Below are 19,668 nucleotides of genomic sequence, written 5' to 3'. Positions count from 1 at the left end.
GTAACCTACAAGCAGTCAGATAATACATGAATACACTCATCTGTAAACTGAAAGCAGTTATACATAATACAGCAAATGCTCATCTCAAAACTACAAGCAGTCAGAGATAATACAGGAAAACGCTCATCTGTAAATTACAAGCAGTCAGAGAATGGACGAAAACGCCCATCTGTAAATTACAAGCAGCCATAATACAGCAAACGCTCAGCTGTAACCTATAAGCAGTCAGATAATGCATGAATACGCTCATCTCAAAACTACAAGCAGTCAGATAATACATGAATACGCTAATCAGAAAACTACAAGCAGTCATATAATACACAAAAATGCTCATCTGTAAACTGCAGTCATACATAATACAACATACATAATACAGCAAACGCTCATCTGAAAACTACAAGCAGTCATAGATAATTCATGAAAATGCTCATCTGTAAAGTACAAGCAGTCATAGATAATACACGAAAACGCTCATCTGTAAACCACAAGCATTCAGCTGATACAGCAAACGCTCGTCTGAGAACAAGCAGTCCTAGATAAGACACGAAAACGGTAATCTGTAAACTACAAGCAGTCAAATGATAATACACCAAAACGCTCATCCAAAAATGGCTATGCACTGTATTTTCCTTATGTAGTAAAATAGAAATCCTCCTTTAATACTAACACATAGAATAACAAAAGAAGAATGCATCTTACCAGTTTTTCATTCTCCAGTAAACCCTTTAAGAAATCCACTTTCCTCGAGTACTCACTGAGCACTTCTAGAGTAGGTGAACTGAAAACAAAGCGAAGGTTAATGTGTGTATGTTAATATTGCTTTAAATAATGCAATAATATGTCTTGACATTTTACTCAACACGACCAAGATATCACATTTGTCAACAAAATCAAAAGAACAACAATTGGGGTGCGAGGGGAAGGAGGACAAAGAAATATCGAGAGAAGTGAATGTGATGCAATGTCACGGATCTCTGGGCACCCACAGGTAGTACTAATTGTTATTCTCACAAAGTCAACTACAGCGATAACTCATGGTCGGTTTGCTGTAAAAAGAAAACTCCAAAATCGATGTGTTCACCATCTTTTTTCGGGACTATCTTCAAATAGACCAGTGGAGTATTCATCTTTCAGCTAATACTTTTACCTGCTAGAGTAAATCCTTGGAACTGAATAAGGGACGACATTACAACAATAACCTTTTATTTAAAACAAAAACAGGACTGTATTAAAAGCAAAGGAGTCTTTAATACCGTCCACCTTTTGTTTCTTGCACGTCTTTGATATACTTATGCTGCATGAATTACCTCAGTATACATAGACCTTTTGGCTTTGCCAATGTTAGTTTGCTGTCCTGTTGCCTTCTTCTGTCTTTTGACCTAGAAAGGTGAATTCCCTGCCCATGCGTGAACCAATCTTTTTTCTTTAGGTTTTCTTTAGGTTTTACTGTCCGTACCCCTCTATTTAACTATGACATTTGAACATAAACCAAATGGAATTTGGCAAGCAGAGAAGGGGGCCTGTCTCCTCTTCCTGCCTCCTTGTCGAAGTACTTGGGAACGACTACGATGTGTTTTGGCATATGTTGCCAATTCATAAAAGAATACATTGTTTCTGAGCCTTAGAAGAAAAGCTATTGTATATGTAGTTTCTTGCTGTGCTCTGGTCTTTTCCAAAATCCCATTCTTTCCATCGTCAATAAAACCCAATCAAGCTTCACTAGTTCCCTTTCAAGCACCAGAATATAGTCCAAGAAAAACAATAGTTCCAGCCTGCACCGAACAATCTTGTGCCTTATCTTTGGAAATAATACGGACAGGATGTCAGTTCAAAAAGCATACTACAGAACTTCAACACTCTATCCACTCAGGATGTAAAAGTACTTGATATTTCTATCACACTATGGCTGTATCGCTCAAAAATTAATCTCTCTTAAATCTATACACATACGAATATTGCTTCTACATTCAGTGCAATCACCCACGGTGCTGCCCATTAGGGGGCTTTGTCTAACACAATCCTTCTCCAATTCCTTGCCCAACAGTTTTTACAATCAATTCTGTGGCTAACAGGCTCTAAGGATTGCTAGAATTTATCTTTTTATTAATATGATCCTGTATGAAAGTCCATAAATTATACTCAGACAATTAGAAAATTACTGGGGAGGACTTCAACAGCCACCTCCTTCTTATTACATCTTTTCACAGCCATCACCAGCTCACTAGCATAAGCATTCCTTGTTTCAACGAGTTGTCTTTTGAGCTGCCAATACTGAATCCTTACCCTTCAAGTACACCTTAGCCATCATTTGTCTTATTCTTGAAGGTTTTTTCAGCCTTTTTTCGTCCTCCCCTTTTCTACTTAATAAACGTACATAAGCTGTGTGTGACCTTTCTTCTATTGTCCTAGAGCAGTCACAAGTTACTGGCCTTTATACTGTGCGGGCAACATTGCTTAATGACAGAGCTGGGACAGTCAGTCACGCTGAATGCAAGCTTAATATATAGCTGATTCTACTACAGCCTAGCCAATTCGTAATGGTACTAAATATGTCCAGCTCTACTAATCTTACAGTGATATGACTAAATCTGAACCTGCACTTTTTTTTAACCGAGACCTGGCTATCTGCAGACTCAAAGTCAGTGCTAGGACTGGCCCTCCCACAGGGCTTCAACATCGTGACCCTTAACAGAGAGTCTAGCGGTGGCGGCATTGCCCTGATGCACAAGTTACTACTTGTGTAACGATATATCTGTAAGAGACATTAGTTAGTGATAGATTCCTTACCTTAGAATATCCCCAGGCATCAGACTGGATCCGGAAAGTTTTCGTAAGCAGTACCCCTGCGCATCTGAAGGTTGCGTCGTGCGGCTCCGCGTCTGTCGTAAGCGCCGAGATGACATCACGGAGACTACTTAGGTGCCACCCATGCGAGCTGACGTCAGTTGTGTACACGACTTTCCGCGTCAGGAACGCAGAGCCATGAAAGAAACCGACCACTGGTGCCATGAAACTAGGGCCCTGAAAGGGATGTCCTTAACCCTAGAAATCAGTTCGCAGAACGGGGAAGATGGGTGGGGCGGTAAGGAATCTATCACTAACTAATGTCTCTTACAGATATAGTGTTACACAAGTAGTAACTTGGGCATCTGAAAGAGACACGTTAGTGATAGATTCCTTACCTTAGAATAGATACCCCAGCAAAACCTACTCTGGAGGTGGGTCTGCGAATCAAAATCACACCAGAAAGTCCCGGAGAACCAAACCGCCAAAGAAGCCGTCTCTCCGGACTTGGCTGTCCAGGCAGTAGTGCTTGGTAAAAGTGTACAGCGAGGCCCACGTAGCTGCCTGACAGATGTCCTGCAAGGGAACGCTGCATCCCAAGCAGTAGCGGCTGTCGTTCCCTGGTAGAATGGGCACGCAGCCCCACAGGAGGCTCCTTCTTAGTAAATGGATAACAGGCTTTGATGCAGAGAACGACCCACCGAGAGGTTTGTGCATGGCCCGACCTTTCTTGGCGCCCACGTAGCCAACAAAAAGTTGGTCATCCACCCAGAACTGTTGTGTGCACTTCAGATAGAACGAGAGCGCATGTTTTGGGTCCAGACGATGGAGACTCTCCTTCTTTTGAAGGATGCGGAGGCGGAAATAAGGTGGGCAAAATGATGGTCTGCCCGATGTGGAAGGGCGTGACAACCTTTGGCAAGAAAGAAGGACGAGTCCTTAAAAACACTTTGTCCGGATGAACAGAGAGAAAATGAGGTTTGGAAGAAAGAGACTGGAGCTCACTCACTCTTCTGGCAGAGGTGATAGCTACGAGGAAAGCAGTCTTTAGAGTGAGAAGACGTAAAGGACAGGTATGAAGTGGCTCAAAGGGAGCACACATCAGATAAGTCAAGACAAAATTTAAGTCCCATTGAGGTATTACGAAGGGCACGGGAGGAAACGTGTGCGTAATGCCTTTCAGGAAGCGATTAACAATTGGGGACTTAAAAAGAGAAGAGTGATCTGGAAGCCGTAGAAAGGCGGAAATGGCAAAGAGATAACCTTTGATAGTGCCCAGAGCAGAGCCCTGCCGGGCCAAAGAGAGAAGAAACAGAAGGACCTCGGAAAGAGGGGCGGTAAGGGGATCCACAGCCTTTGCTGTGCACCAAGCCACAAACCTGTTCCACCTGCAGGTGTATACCGTCTTAGTGGAGGGACGCCTGGCTGCCAGAATAACATCACAGACTTCAGGAGGCAAGTCAAATGGCATCAACTGTCGCCGCTCAATCTCCACGCATGGAGGCGGAGGCTGGGCAGGTTCGGGTGGAGGACCGTCCCCTGTTGCTGCGACAGAAGATCCTCCCGAAGAGGCAGTCGGATCAGGGGAGCGATCGCCATGCTGAGTAGCTCGGGATACCAGTATCTTCGTGCCCAATCCGGAGCCACAAGGATGACTTGGGCCCAGTCGCACCGAATCTTCTTCAGCACTCTGGGCAGAAGTGGTATACGCGGAAAGGCGTACAACAGACCGTAGCTCCACACGTGACGAAAAGAGTCGCAGAGCGAGTGCCGCCTTGGAAATTCCAACGCGCAGAATTGATGACATTGCGCATTCTCTTCGGTGGCGAATAGATCTAACCAAGGCTCTCCCCACTGCAGAAAGAGACCTTGCGCCACCTCCGAGTGAAGACACCATTCGTGATCCATATGCACCGGTGGCTGAGTTAGTCCGCTCTGGCGTTCAGAGAACCTGCCAGGTGTTGAACCACCAAGGTAATGCCTTGATGTTCCAGCCATGTCCAGAGGCAGAGAGCCTCCTGACATAGGGTCCACAACCCCAACCGGCCCGGTTTGTTGCAATACCACATGGCGGTGGTGTTGTCCGTGAACACCGGCACTATACTTCCCCGGACAGAGGGAATTAATGCTTTCAGTGCAAGTCGGATCGCCCGAAGCTCCAAAAGGTTGATATGGAGCCGGGACTCCACCGAAGACCAGAGGCCCCTGATCTCCGCCTCTCCCATGTGGCCGCCCTATCTCAGGAGGGACGCATCCGTCACCACTGTGTGCTCCGGTTGGGGAAGGGAGAGGGATCTGCCCTGGACCCAATCGCGATTCGTGAGCCACCACTGCAAGTCGCGTGCAGTGCCCTCCGAGATCTGGACGTGATCGGATAGGTTTCCCTGATGCTGCACCCACTGGAACTTCAGGTCCCACTGCAGAGCCTGCATATGCCATCTGGCATGTTGCAGGAGGCCATGAGGCCCAGGAGCTGGAGGGTCATCTTGACTGAAACCCGGGATAGAGGCTGAAAGATCAGAATTATAGCCTGAATATCCCGAACTCGCTGCTCGGGAGGATAAACTCGAAACTGGGTCGAATCCAGAACCGCTACGATGAAGGGGAGCTTTTGAGAGGGACTCAGGTGTGGCTTCGGCACGTTGATGGAGAACCCCAGCAAATGCAGGAGGTCGGCCGTAGTGTGTAGTTGCGAGCAGGCCTACAACAACCAGTCGTTGAGATAGGGGAAGACTGAATCCCGTGATCTGCGCAGATGAGCTGCGACCACAGCCATCATCTTCGTGAACACCCGAGGGGCACTGGTAAGGCCGAAGGGGAGCACGGCAAACTGAAAGTGCTCTTGGCCCACCGTGAACCGCAGGTAACGCCAGTGGGCCGGCAGGACGGGGATGTGAAAATAAGCATCCTGTAAGTCCAGTGCTACCATCCAGTCTCCAGGGTCGAGGGCAGCCAAGACCTGAGCTACAGTCAACATCTTGAACTTCTCATTCCGTAGGAAAGGGTTGACGTTCCTGAGGTCCAAGATGGGACGCAGACCATTGTCGTTCTTGGGGACCAGAAAGGTGGGAATAACAACCACGTCCTACTTCTGGCCCAGGAACGCGCTTGATGGCCCCCTTGGCCAAGAGGGCCGTGACTTCCTGCTGGAGAAGCACAAAACGATCCCCTGACATGCAGTGGAACTGAGGGCGCATGGCTGGAGGGGCAGTCTTGAAGGGGAGGAAGTAGCCCCTTCGGACGATTTGCAGCACCCACCTGTCTGATGTAACGGAGCAAGTGTGGGGAAGGTGATGGCGAATACTGCCGCCCACTAGCGTGGTGTGCACCCCAAAGCTCAGACTAGGAAGGCCTGGAGGCGGCAGCTGCGGAAGCAGCCGCCGCCTCCAGGCCTTCCTAGTCTGAGCTTTGGGGTCCACTCCACACCAGTGGGCGGCAGTATTTGCCATCACCTTCCCCACGCTGGCCCCCTGTCCCGCCGCAGCAGGCACCACGTCCGCGCTGAGGTTGGTTCTGCGCAGGCTTATGGCTGAACGAACATGATGGGCGCCCCTTCCGTGGCCACGAAAGGAACGAAAAGCAGACGTGGCCGAGCGCGTGGTGGAGAGACCCAAGGGCTTGGCCGTAGCCCTTGAGTCCTTAAAACGCTCCAGCGCACTATCTATCTGTCTTATTGCCAAACAGGTGAGTACCATCAAAGGGCATGTCCATAAGAGAACTTTGAACATCCCCTGAAAGACCAGTGGACCGCAACCAGGCGTGACGACGGAGGGCCACTGTTGTGGAAATCGCCCTACCCAGCGAGTCTGCGGTGCCCAGTCCACACCTGATGGTGAACTTCGCTGCATCTTTCCCCTCAGCAACAGCTTAGGGGAGCACTGTCCGAATCCCCTCCGGACACTGAGGCAACACCTGCACAACCGTGTCCCGCACAGCGTGGGAATAACAGCCCAAGAGGCATGCGGTGTTCACTGACCGCAGCCCTAAGCTGGCAGATGAAAACAGTTTCTTACCGAACTGTTCCAGCTTCTTGGATTCCTTATCCGGTGGAGCGGTAGGGAATGCGCTTTGGGAAGTGGAGGCCTGGATAACCAGGCTTTCCGGGGTCGGGTGGGTGGACAGAAAAGTAGGGTCACCGGGGGCCGAGCAATGGTGCCGGGTCACATTCTTATCCATGGGAACCCCCGTGGCCGGTCTAGACCAGGTGCCCATCAAGACGTCAGGGGCTCCGAAGAGCTTGTCGCCGGCTGAAGTACTTCAGTGAGGAGATTAGTCTTGAGGGTCAACGTAGGAAGGTCAAGGGCCTCAGCTGCTCTACGGAGCACTATAGTGTATGTGGCGCCCTCCTCCATAGCCACAGCCGGAGGAGAAAGAAAACCAGGGTCAGAGGATAGGTCAAGACCACCGGCATCCTCTAGCTCATCAGTCCATTCCTGTTCCGACCCGCACTGCAGTTCGAGAGGGTCCTCAGACCTCTCCCAGTCGTCCCCCTCCTATACTGCCCCTGGAACAGGCTGCGGTGGTGGGGGAGGGACCTGGAGATACAAATGGTCGAATGGCGCCGGAAACGGCGCTGGTCCGGCTCCGTGTCCCAAGCAGGGTCTCAACCAGGAGCAAAATTGTCCGGGAACCCGGACAAGGGTGGTGGCGGAACAAATGGAACCCACTGCGGCGCCAGGATCGGAGCAGCGGGCGGCGCCTGGGCCGGAGCTGCCGGCGATGGTTCCTTCGGCGCCAGGGCCAGAGCCGCCGGGGAGGGCCCTCAAATGGGACCTCAGGGCCCGAAGGTGCGCCGGCAGGAGCCCGAGGCTTAAAGAGGCGGTCCATGGCTGCAAGAAAATCTTGCACCTGGGCAGGAGTCACCGACGGACCCAGATAAGGTGGGTAGGCCGCGGGACTCACAGGCTCCAAAGAAGCCGCAGGGTGGTACCCCCAGCCCCCTCGTCCACATCCAGAGACCGACGAGGGGACGTCGGAGAGGGGAAACGCTTCTTCGACTTCTTCTTATGACGTCTCTTACCCGAAACCAAGTGGGACGACTTCGACTCCGGGGAGCGATGACGATGGCTCCGCGAGCGATTCCTCGAACGGCGCGGAGACGACTGCCGGTTCTCAAGTAGCTTACGGGACCACTACCGCAAGGCCTTCGGCGCCATGGCCAGACAGTCCGAGCATGACCAGGAGTCATGGTCACGCTTCAGACAGTAGAGACAGACGCCATGGGGGTCGGCCACCGACATTGTATGGCAACAGGCCTCACAGGATTTAAATCCAGGCATTCCTATGTGGCACCAGGAGTCAAAGACTCAAAAAATGTAAGACAAAAGGTCTCAAAAGTTTGGTCAAAAAGTGACTAAGGCACGTGCTCTAACCGCATCTGCGCTTGGTGGCGCGGAAAAAGAATGAACTGACGACAGCACGCATGGGTGGCGCCTAAGTAGTCTCTGTGACGTCATCTCGGCGCTTACGACGCCAGCAACGGACGCGGAGCCGCACGACACGCAGGGGTACTGCTGGCGAAAACTTTCCGGATCTAGTCTGACGCCTGGTGATATTCTAAGGTAAGGAATCTATCACTAACGTGTCTCTTATAGATTTTCAAATCTTGCTACACCTGCTCTTTCGTTAAAGAGACTATAGTTGGCTGTGAGTGCGCTACCTTCAGGCTCTCTCTGAACGTGTGCTATACCATGTATGGGTTACTTATATATCGTCCGCCCGGACCCTCTAAAGAGTTTAGATCGTCGCTTGTGGAAAGTGTTAATATCTTGGCCACAAGGACAGCTAATTTTAGTGTCATTGGGGATTTGAACCTGCACTTAGAAAACCCTCAGGATATGGAGCTGTGCAACTTCTTGGCTGATTTGGGTGCCTGTCAGTTGACGCAATTGGTCAAGGTCCCACTCACTCTGCTGGACATCTGCTGGACCCTGTGTTCTCAAATCTTCCTTTTCTATTAGTTCACACTCCTATTCCGGTCTGCTGGTCAGATCACTATTTGATCTCTATGTCTCTCTCCAGGGTCCTCCCTTTGAGGAAGCAATGGCAGGAGGTTGTTTTTAAACGTCCGTGGCATAAACTTGATCTCTCCAATTTCACGACCTTCTCTCTAGATTCGCAGACCCCTTGATGCACTTATTCCGGCGAAGAAAATCGGTGGTGGCCGTCCATATTGGGTTGTGCACCTACCCCTAAGCAGGTGGTGAAAGATCTTGGTGTCTCAATCAATCAATCAATCATGGAATTTATATCGCGCACTACTCACCCGGAAGGGTCTCAAGGCGCTAGGGGGAGGGGGTCTGCTACTGCTCGAACAGCCAGGTCTTGAGCTGTTTCCTGAAGGCGAGGTGGTCCTGGGTTAGCCGCAGGCGGACGGGCAGGGAGTTCCATGTCTTAGCCGCCAGGTAGGAGAAGGATCTTCCTCCGGCGGTGGCTCTCTGGATGCGAGGGACGACGGCGAGGGCGAGGTTCGCGGATCGTAGCAGGCGGGTGGGCGTGTAGAAGGTCAGGTGGTAGTTGAGGTACTTTGGGCCTAGGTCGTGGAGGGATTTGTGTGCGTGGGTGAGGAGTCTGAACGTGATCCTCTTGTTGACAGGGAGCCAGTGCAGGTCTCTCAGGTGGCTCGAGATGTGTCTGGGTCAATTCAGACCTCAGCTTTCAGTTTCAAACGGAGAAAGTTGCAGGGGCCTGCCATACTTTGGGGGCTTAAACCATTACTTGGGTTTTTTGACCCACACGTTAGGTAAATGATTACTCAGGCCTCCATTTTATCTAGATTGGACTATGCCAATGCACTGTACATAGGGGTAAATACGACCGAAACCCTGAGATTACAGCGAGTTCAAAATGCACCAGCTAGAACCCTGGTGGGTCTCCCCAGAATTTGCCCCACTTCTAGGGCAATTCGCCGGTTGCATTGGTTGCTTGTTGTCAACCGAGTAGAATTCAAGGTCCTCTGCACTGCATTCAAAATCTTGACATTTTCCTCTCCGGCCATCTTGTCCAATCTACTGTCACCTTATTCCCCAATGCGCCAACTTCGCTCCTCGGGACAACATCTGGCGACTGTGCCTCGTACGAGGATTGCGCGGTCGGGCAGGTGCTCTTTCCGTTTACTGGCTGCCAGGTTTTGGAATGCTCTGCCATTTCCCATTTATGCCATGGAGAACTACATGGCTTTCCACAGGGCTATTAAAACCCATCTTTTCTCCACAGCCTAGTGCCTTCTTCTGATTTCCAGCCTCTATGTTCTGCTTCAGTGCTGGGGCGCCTCTTTGCTGACGCAGCTGTGCGCTATACAAAACATGCTAACATAACATAACACTTAAAGCTTTTCAGAAGCAAATCTGTCATGCCACTGACCTCTACCCACAGTCTCTACCCTTCTATGTGTGATTCTGACAAGCGGCCAACTACTTCTCAGTCCTTCCAGCCAGCCAACGGTAAGGTTGAAAAGGGATAGACTCTGGTTCAAGTCTGCACCATTTCAGAAGCGATCTTGCCAACCAAGTTGTCTCATGTTACGTATCAACTTCAGTCTTAGAAAGCTTTTTAGTCAGCAGCACACTACCTTCTGAAATTTGTAGATCTGTATTTTCCCTCTTTTTCCTATGTCTCAATATATGACCTATTGCTTTCTAATAGATAGCAGGAGGCTAGAAGTTACTCATCCAACAGAGGACCACTAAGCAGATATGAGCCAGACTACTCCTCATCCCTACCAAGCTTTCATTGACTGGTTGGAGACAAGCTACCATGAATGCATGAACATACGAGTTATGTTACTAGCAAAACACACTTAACAAGTATCGCAGAGGTATGTACAAGAATTACTACAATTTTACCAAAGGGCAATTTTCAGCATACTATTTCTGCTCTTCAATCCAAGGAGTGTTTTTATTCCTTTTCAGCACAAGAAAACAAATACACAGAGAAGGCGAGACCCATTTTACAGACAACTAGCACTCAAAGGTTCAAAGCGCAAAAACAGTTTGTATGGTCATGGGGAAACTGGATGGCAAATGAATGTACTGGAAAACTTGGGTCAAGTAGAGATCAATGCACTGGGACTTTAAGAAATCCCTCGCTACTGTGGAAGGTTGGCATTGAGAGGCCTGTGACCAAAACTCCTTGAAGATAATAATAAAAGATATTTATAGAGGGCGCAGCTACACCAAATGGGGTGTCCTGGCGCTTAAGTGGACAGCAACAAAAGTAGTAGTATGTGCACATCTAGTCCTAGCGACTCAAAAGCCAGGTCTTCAAGGCCTTTCTAAATTCCTGTTCAGAATGCCTTGTGCGTAATTGAGCAGGTAGATTGTTCCAGCATTTAGTAGTGCCCACCTCGAATGTCCTTCCCACCCATTCTTGCTTTCGTGAAACGGGGGTGGTGAGGTAGCATTTGTGATTGGCCCTTAGGGATCTGTTCTGCTGGTAGGGGCAAAGTCTCTTTCTTAAGTAGTTGGGCCCTCTGCCCTGAAAGGTAAACGTAAGGGCCTTAAATTCGATGCGCTTGGCTACAGGGAGCTAATGGAGCTGTCTAAGATGAGAAGAAATACCTTGGCGGAGCGGGACCTTGCAGACCAGTCTAGCTGCCATGTTTTGTATTATCTGGAGCCTACGGATCAGGCCGGTCGGCAGACCCATGTAGTGTCCATTAGCGTAATCGAAACGGAAGGCGATTAACGCATAGATAGCGGTTTTGGAGCCGACTCTGGCAAGAAATCAATACATTTTCTGATGGGTTTCATCTTGCCAAAGCAGGCTGCAGATACAAGTTGAACATGGGTAGGGAAATAAGAATATGCTGAAAAATTAGACAGAAGATTTAGTTGTTTTAACAGGATGATGTGCTATAAATACAGGATTTGCAATGCGCAGCAATGTGAGGGTCTCAAGGCTCTAAATTGTAGGCATGGGGAGATTACGTGATTTGCCCAGAATCATAGGATGTTGACGCCAGCGCGGAGACTCGAAACTGGTTCCCACCGGCTACGAAGTGGGCAGCTCAGGCCGTTACGCCACATTCCCTCCCCTATGCTACGTATGGAAGGAGGTGTATAACTATGATGTGGTGCCCTGAGAAGTGAGCCACTTGCGCTTCAGGGGTGGTCAAGAATGGATAGGTTAATGTTGAATTGCACACTTATGGGAGTGTGAAAGATGAACTATCAGTGCTCGAGGAGTGATTCCTGTTGAGTTATAATTGGTTCTTCCAGCAGGTTGCAGGACGGTGTTGTGCAGTGGACCACCAGGGTTACTCGGGGAGAAGCACTACCAAAAGAGAGAGGCAGACCTTGAAGTGACTACCACAGATGACAGTTGAAAACGTGGCGGAGGATTCTGAAGCATGGAGGCAAGAAACAAAAAAGACACACATAAGGCGACAGTCTCCCAAGTATGTGCCCCGCAAATCCTGAGAGAAGTTACCCATGAAAGTTATTGGATCACAGGAAGTCTTTGGATCACTGGCAGTTTCGGAGGACAAGGGCAGGTACGGTTCTCCCTGGAGACTAATGAAGCTGGTTGATTGGTCACCTGACCATGAAAACCGTGCCTACATTTTTTTAAAGGATGAATTGCTGAAGATAGGCATCAATGGAGGACATCACGGATAACGGGATGCTGTGCCGCTAAAGAAAATGTTTTGATTTTTATATGGTCGAGCAAGTGGTCATCAGAGCATGCTGCCGTTTTGCCCATGAGCAAATAAGCTGGTGAAGAGAAAGTAAGCAGAATCAAGGAGTGCTCGCGGACGGCTCTGGAGAGTGGTATAGTGTGGGAGAATGCATTAGCTGTAACACAGCAAGCATGCCATAGGACGGATGGGAGTGATTTGAAAGGCTGTGAACCTGGTAGCACGTTTTATTGATATGGTTCATGTATTCAAGATGAGAAGTATAATCAAGGAAATTTAGAAATTGTAAGAAAGGAATGCGATCAAACCGTGTGAATTAAGAAAAACATGTTGCATAGTGGGGCACAATTCAAGGAACATGGTGAAGGCCTCACTGTTTATTTACTCAAAGGAAGTGGCAAAAGTGAATCTTCATTTGGTAATACTGAAGGAGGAATGTTTCTGGAGCAATCAGGAATGTGCAAGAGATGACTTCTAAAGAAGCCAGGGTGGTGTTGGTGTTGATGGCAGGGTTCAGTCATGATACTGCACAATCATGAAAGGATGCGTGTAAGAGGATTGCCCAGCTGGTTAAAGGAGTATCGATGGCGGCTCTGGGGGATGCAGTCATACGTTTTTCTTCTATAGAGAAAAGATATATGATGAATTTTGGTACGTGGAGCATGCAGCGACTGAATCTTCGAGATTCCTGGATGAAGGTTGGAGTGGGCTGGTGTTGACCGACAGTTTTATTCCCAATCACTTTATTCTCCCTCAGGGAGAAGAGATGTCATGCGTGCACCAAATATTCCCTTGGCGTAGCTCAATGGCTCAGTATGCCTGGGACTGGGGCTGTTCCTCACAGCTGAGGTCCAACAGTTGCTATTGTTTTTATTCCACTATGAGGGCATGCAGCTTGGTGGTTCAGGCAGGGGGGTTCCTAATGGAGCAAGATCAATTCTGACTTGCATACGGTTCGAGTTTTGCAGACCAAAGAACAACAAACGGTTTAGGTAAATGTAAAATAGGTGAACAGATGCATTTGTTTTCTTACCTTAATTTGGAAACCGCACAAAGGTGCTGCTTACCCACCTAACCAAGATGTCCTCGTAAAAAGGTCAATTTATCATGAGTGTGATATTAAAATCCCAACCCACAATACAGTACTCAATGTACTACAGTGGAACACTGCCCAAGAGTGAAGAAACGTGATTCTGGTAAACTTTGTATTGCACAGTAAGGCATGACACTTCGAGGTAGAGAAAGTGTATTTCATCAAAGTATCTACGAGAGATAAAATCACAGAATTACTTCCCACAAGAATGTGCTATACACCACACATTTATTTCGGCCGGAATCCAAAAGCTGCCCTGTCCTGCATACAATCACTTCAAGCGGGAGGAGAAAGCCTTAGTATGTATCTACTTGGATTATAGATTTAAAACTCATACGTTATTTAGAGGGGGATAAACCACCTTCCTATTATGGGAATTCCCATTTGATGTTTGGCGAATGATCAATATCTGCATATGTGCTCCAGAGTTCCCTAATAGGAGTGCCCACATTTTGGCGGATTAGTCACAGTGCCTCACCTGGGGTGCTTCTTAAGCGTGGTCAGCATGTGTTCCAGAGCGCCCACATACTGTAACAAAGAAAACAGAGAAAAAAAGCAACATAAATCTCATAAGGGCACAGAGAACGCGAAAGAGAAAGCAGGGGCCAAGTCTGACGAAAGAACTTCGAGTCTACCTCACAACTCAAAATATCTTTCGAATCCAAAACAATATTCCTACGATTTTGCCCATGATCAGTGTCTTCAGAAGGTTTGCTGGGCCTGGAGTGTCCTCTGCATGTTAAACAAACATGTTCCCCTGCCCTGAGTGCGTGTAAAACTTGCATCATAACTGTTTGTTTGACCCTGGTTTCACATGCGAATCTAGAGTGCCAGGGCCTGTCTGGTGCCCTCCCAACACACACACAAACATGGTGTAAAGTTTTTAACCCCCAAAAGTCTGAAACTGGCACGGCAGCAGACCCTACTCCTTATTTTTAAATTTTGCGACAAGCAGCGTGAATTTGTTTAATTCTGGTGTCTAACGTCAAGAAATTAAAAGACGGGAAAAATTATATTTGTTTCTATCTATGCGACGGGTCACTTCGAGCAGGGTTCCAGGTCGCAATGAGAGCTCGTTTATAGCACAGAGAAGCATCACGTTCCAGGCCCTCACCGGGGTCGCTTATGATTCCCCGCTGATAGAGAGGACAAGACCCAACAGCCCAGGCTCGACTGATTCTTTGGGGTCGGCGCCAACGTGGATTTACAGCCAAAAGTACTGCACATATACAAAACACATAACGGAATACTACCCACAAGAAGCTGCAGGGGTTGCAATCATTTCCAACTATTACACTAACATTCAAAAAATGTAATAGTGGCTTGTTATAAACAAACAGCCAAAACCAATAGGTCATGCTTGCATTTGGAGTACCGACTAAATAATTTAGTGAAAAGTGAGCTGCTGTGGAAAAAAATTGCTTTCTCTTTTTAATTAATCTGAGCGAGAAAAAAACTATAGTGATGATGCTTTGTGTTTTTGAGATGACCAAAGATCCCTCATACATTACAAGCACTGCAAAGTACCGGATATGATAAACCACTTGCAGGATGGAAGCTTTATTTTAAAGAATTGTTAACGATGCAGCACAGTCAAGCCATACCATAAAACAACACAGCTACACAGCGAAAAGAGTTTTGGGCGATTAGGGGCCTTTATTTACCTATTGTCAGGGCTTTAAATGAGCCTCGTCCTGCCGGTGCTCAGCACCTGCAGTTCTAAAAAGCAGGTGCTGAGACGGGTCTCTATCGGGCTCTCCATTTTTGCCCTCACCCTTAGGATGAAAAATAAATCTTAACTCTGCGGCAGCGCCCCCCTTCATCCGTCTCTGTCTCTGGTGTAACTTAAACGTGACTCGTTATAGTTCTTTCACAGTCTCATCATTTCAGAACTGAAGGATTTTATATATTGCATACAACTAAGCCATAGTTAATGCTTATTTATATTAGGCAACTAACAACCATTGGCAAAGCCAATAGTTCTGACTTGTTGTAGGTGTAATGTTACTTGCTTTATTATTAGGGCCGGGAATATACAAACAACAATAATCTAATTTGGGGTCTTCCTGATTGTTGCCAATAGAGTTGTTTCCCTGCTCTTATTTTGACAACTGACGCTATAGATCTGATAATAATCGTGTGGTTTTAACATATTGAGAATTTTTATTAACAATTTTTATCTTTATATTTGTTTTTAAAGAAATTTGGACCTTATTGTATGGTATTTTTAATCAGGTCTAATATGCTTTATGAACAATCTGGATTACATTGTATGGTATTTTTAATTATGACTGTCATTTTTATTTGTTCTCTTGTTATTGTTACGTCTTTGATGAAATATCGAAATAAAGACTAATGAAATGGAAATGGTTACTTGCTGTATTATATATCTGGATGCAAATACAGAAGCAGCAAAATACCAGTCGGGCGCCGCACTATGCTAAGCACAGATCTTTAGCTTGGGTCTTAAGCCACGCCCTAATTACATCGGCCACGCCCCTTTGAGAAGCCCCAGCCCCCCCAAATTTTTTCATCCCACTTAAAGACCTGCCTGTTGTATAGGAAACAAATTATTTAGTGCTCACCCACATAGATACCCGATTAGTAAGGAGTTTTGGAATACTCGGAATATTGCATAGCTCAAGACACAAAAGTGTGGTATATAGAGACATCTAGTGGCCAATTTAAGCGTTTAGAAACTAAGCACGCTGCTAAAACAGTAAGCACACGTGGAGGGAGTCCTTGAAAATAGCCAAAGTCCAGTGGGATAACGTTTAGATCATTTAAGTCAAATCAGGTCATTAATGAGGAATGTACACATATTTTTACAAGAAATTACTTGAAAGAAAGGTTTACAATTATTTCTGACCGGATTTACATTCAGTGTTCTCTTAAGGATCTAGGGGGCACTGGGCAAAAGTATTTTGGGAGCCCCTGTTTGGAACAATACTGAATATTTATTGCACATGTACTGCTTATTCAACTCCTATGTTGTCTAACAAAATTGAACTATACGTTGATGGTTAAGCCGTGGAAATACACAGAATTGAGCCAGAAAGTTAGTTCACTTTCAAAGGGAGGCCTTGTAAGCTGCAAGCTCTGGGTAATTGACCTTTTTTTCCATGCCTTAAAACGTCTCTGGTTACATTAAATATTATGGATGTGTTATAGACTTCAGGTTAACATATGAGCTTGATCAGTAACAGCCTGCAGAGTCAATTTACTTCTAGGCACCCAACAAATTATTTTAGTAGCTTGGCTTGCTTGAATTGGACATATTATCAAACGATTAAAACAATTGCAGACAGTTTTTGCCCTACTGTGCCTTAGGTGTGACTCTGGTGTGGTTTTATCAGAGTTTCCACCTACTAGATGGGTCAGTGGACTAATGCATTCAATCTAGGGACAAGTATTTGACCTCATGGTTACAACTTCAAATACTGGAGGGTAGTTCCAGCCTTTCATCTTTACAAGATCAATCAAATCTACCACTGAGTCGGCTAACTGTAAAAATCTTATTTCAGCACCTAGAGAAAATGTTTGCTTTACAAAACAGGCTGTTATGCGGTCAGGGAAAAACAGAATTCCATCTTTCTCAGTGTCACACTCCTCGTATCTGACAAAAGTACATTGGGGCAGATTTATGAGGTTTTGCCGTAGGGAAGCGCAGCAGGCCTTCCTGCTGCGCTTCCCTATGGCAAAAGAAAAGGGCAGGGATGCGCCGTATCTATAAAATGCGGCGCATTCCTGTCCTTTTTTCCTGCGCCGGCGCACAATGGGCTGCCTGCGCCAACGCAGGCACCTCTGCACCATGGTGCAAGGGTGCCTGCGTTGCGGAGATGAATATTTTTGTACAGGAAGGGAAACCTTTCTGTACAAAAATAATCACAAGAGGTTTTTCCTCTTTGTATGGGTGCTGCAGAATGCAGCACACATAGAAAAAGGAAAAACGAGGAGAAATAAAGATATTTCTCCCCGTTGCGCCTCCCTTACGCCTCCCCTGGGGAGGCGGGAGCTTTTGGCGCTGCCTCAGATTTACGATTTCTCGTAAATCTGGGGCAGTGTCAAAAGGCCATGGATGTTGCTGGGAACGCCCCCAGCAACACCCATTGCACGCCCCTTTAACGCAGAACACTGCGTTAAAGGGACTGATATTTATGAGGCAGCATTAAGCCAAAAAAAGTGGCTCAGTGCTGCCTGATAAATATCACGCAGGCTTCTGCGCCACGGAACGTCACAAAAAGTGACGTTCCGATGGCGCAACGGGCCTCATAAATCTGCCCCATAGTCCTTTGTCCCGTGGGTATTTTAAGTCATAAAGTCGTGTGCCTTCTAACAATGACAACAATCAAATCAGTATATGTTTTTGAAGCACAATGACATTGTATGGGCCTAGCAACTCACTAAACAAACACGTTTACTACTAAACTGAATAGCACTGATAAAGGAAGACAGGCTGGCTCACTCGATGGGATTTGGACACGCAGAATGCAGAAATCTCTGCAGAAAGCGCTTGGCACATTGAGATCTAAAGAGCAACCCTTTTCATGATCACCAGCTTGAAAATTCTCTCGTACGCAACCAGGGCATATGAGATATACAGGAAAAAAAGCAATGGTTCTTGTGGGAAATACAAAAATATATTTGGTTTCCAGTTGTTTGCTCTAGAACTTATAAAATGTGGGCTTCACCAGCCTCCTGACCAGCTTGACCATTGCTGGCATTTCACTTATTTACGTCATATGGGCCAGCTAGTGGCTTGTGAACTATCGGTGTAAACCCTTTGGCAACTGTTCTTGGTACATTTCAGTACAACAATTATCTTCAATGTGTAACAGAGGAGCAAATAAGCGTAACACAATCCCAAATGGACGGTGTATAGATGCATGTCAAAACAGCTCTTGTGCCATTGGTGGAGGAAGGTGTTCGAAGGTTGGACAAGTTAAACTTAACATGAAAATGGGAGGCGCTTTGCCATAGCACATGAAAATGTAGGTGTTTCAAGGACTAGATATTTTGCCACGACGCAATTCAGAGTACTGGCCCATCTCCAAACATATTTGACTTCACACTTTTGCGTATTTTTTTTTTTTTAAAGCATGACATTTCTTATATTAGGACGTACATAACACAAAATAATACAGTGATGCGAGTGCAGATTCACTCCAAACAGGAGTTTCGGGAATGCCGGTTAAATAACACTAGCATGGCTAATGCAAGCTCACAGTGAGACAACAAAATGTTGGTCTTTGGGAAACACATGGTTGTCTGTTAAGTCTCATGTTCCGTTTCATGATTGGATATCAGTGATGAGAGCTAATGAAATGTCTTTTAATTAGTCAACCGACCCAGGGTCATAACAGGGCCTGTACCTATCGGTTTTAGTGTCATTCGCTGTCTTCTGTTTGGCCTAATGAGATCATACCACTGACACACGTCACGTTCACATCCAGTGACATCATACACAGGGAGCGGAAGTGACGTCACCCACCTTGTCCAGCCTCCAGTCCCCGCGCTCGGGGCTCTCCGAGGCCATGGTCTCGCAGCGAGACAGCAGCCGTAGGAAGTTGAGCTCCAGCCTGGAGCCGGCCATGACGCCAGCGTAGCACCCGCTTCCCATCACCGGAAGCGGCCCACTAATGACACGATAGCGTCATGGCACCGGGCCAGCCCAGGAGTGGGGGGTGTGCGCATGTGCATTTCCTATCTCTATATCCCCGCCCCTCTTCAGGCAGCGCTTCTCTGATTGGCCCATAGATTCCACCGTCTGCGATTCACCACTGGTAAATACGACCGCCAGGAACTTAGCGCAGACATTTCAACCAAAGAGCAGGTTGGAGGAGGCAGAGCGCCACTGGGAGGAGCCGTAGAGACGTTAGAGGCCTAGAGCGTCTTAACTTAAACCTCCAGAAGGAGGGAGGGAGGACAAGCATCCCAGACAGAAGCAGTATTGGATCAAAACAAATACAAAACAGGAGAAATCAAATTTTAAATATCATGCTTCAATACTTTGACTGCCAAGCAACTGGGGAACTTTGAGACACACGCGCCATGGTTTTCGTAAGCCTAGCGGCTGCAGAGCAGTGCAGGACTCTGCGCCCAGAGGCGTATCTTAGTGAATGATGTTTTGGGGGTGTGATTCCGAGATATCACA

General features: G+C 47.2%; 1 protein-coding gene across 1 annotated transcript in view; it reads right to left on the bottom strand.

The window, feature by feature from the left end:
- The window catches only part of USE1 (unconventional SNARE in the ER 1), a 45,908-nt gene extending 26,692 nt beyond the window's left edge, over nt 1–19,216 (bottom strand). Inside the window, exons 1-3 of the mRNA XM_085639981.1 lie at nt 19,006–19,216; nt 13,993–14,042; nt 700–778 (exon numbers count right to left, since the gene is read on the bottom strand). Coding sequence (XP_085496107.1) covers nt 700–778; nt 13,993–14,042; nt 19,006–19,134 — 258 coding nt within the window. The 5' untranslated portion in view covers nt 19,135–19,216. The remainder of the gene's footprint in view (nt 1–699; nt 779–13,992; nt 14,043–19,005) is intronic.
- Nucleotides 19,217–19,668: the final 452 nt, after the last annotated feature.

This window comes from Triturus cristatus, chromosome 12 (genome assembly GCF_964204655.1).
Source record: "Triturus cristatus chromosome 12, aTriCri1.1, whole genome shotgun sequence".
NCBI classification, from domain to species: Eukaryota; Metazoa; Chordata; class Amphibia; order Caudata; family Salamandridae; genus Triturus; species Triturus cristatus.
The sequence above is the reverse complement of the archived record's forward strand: the minus strand, read 5'-3'. Positions and strand labels throughout refer to the sequence as shown.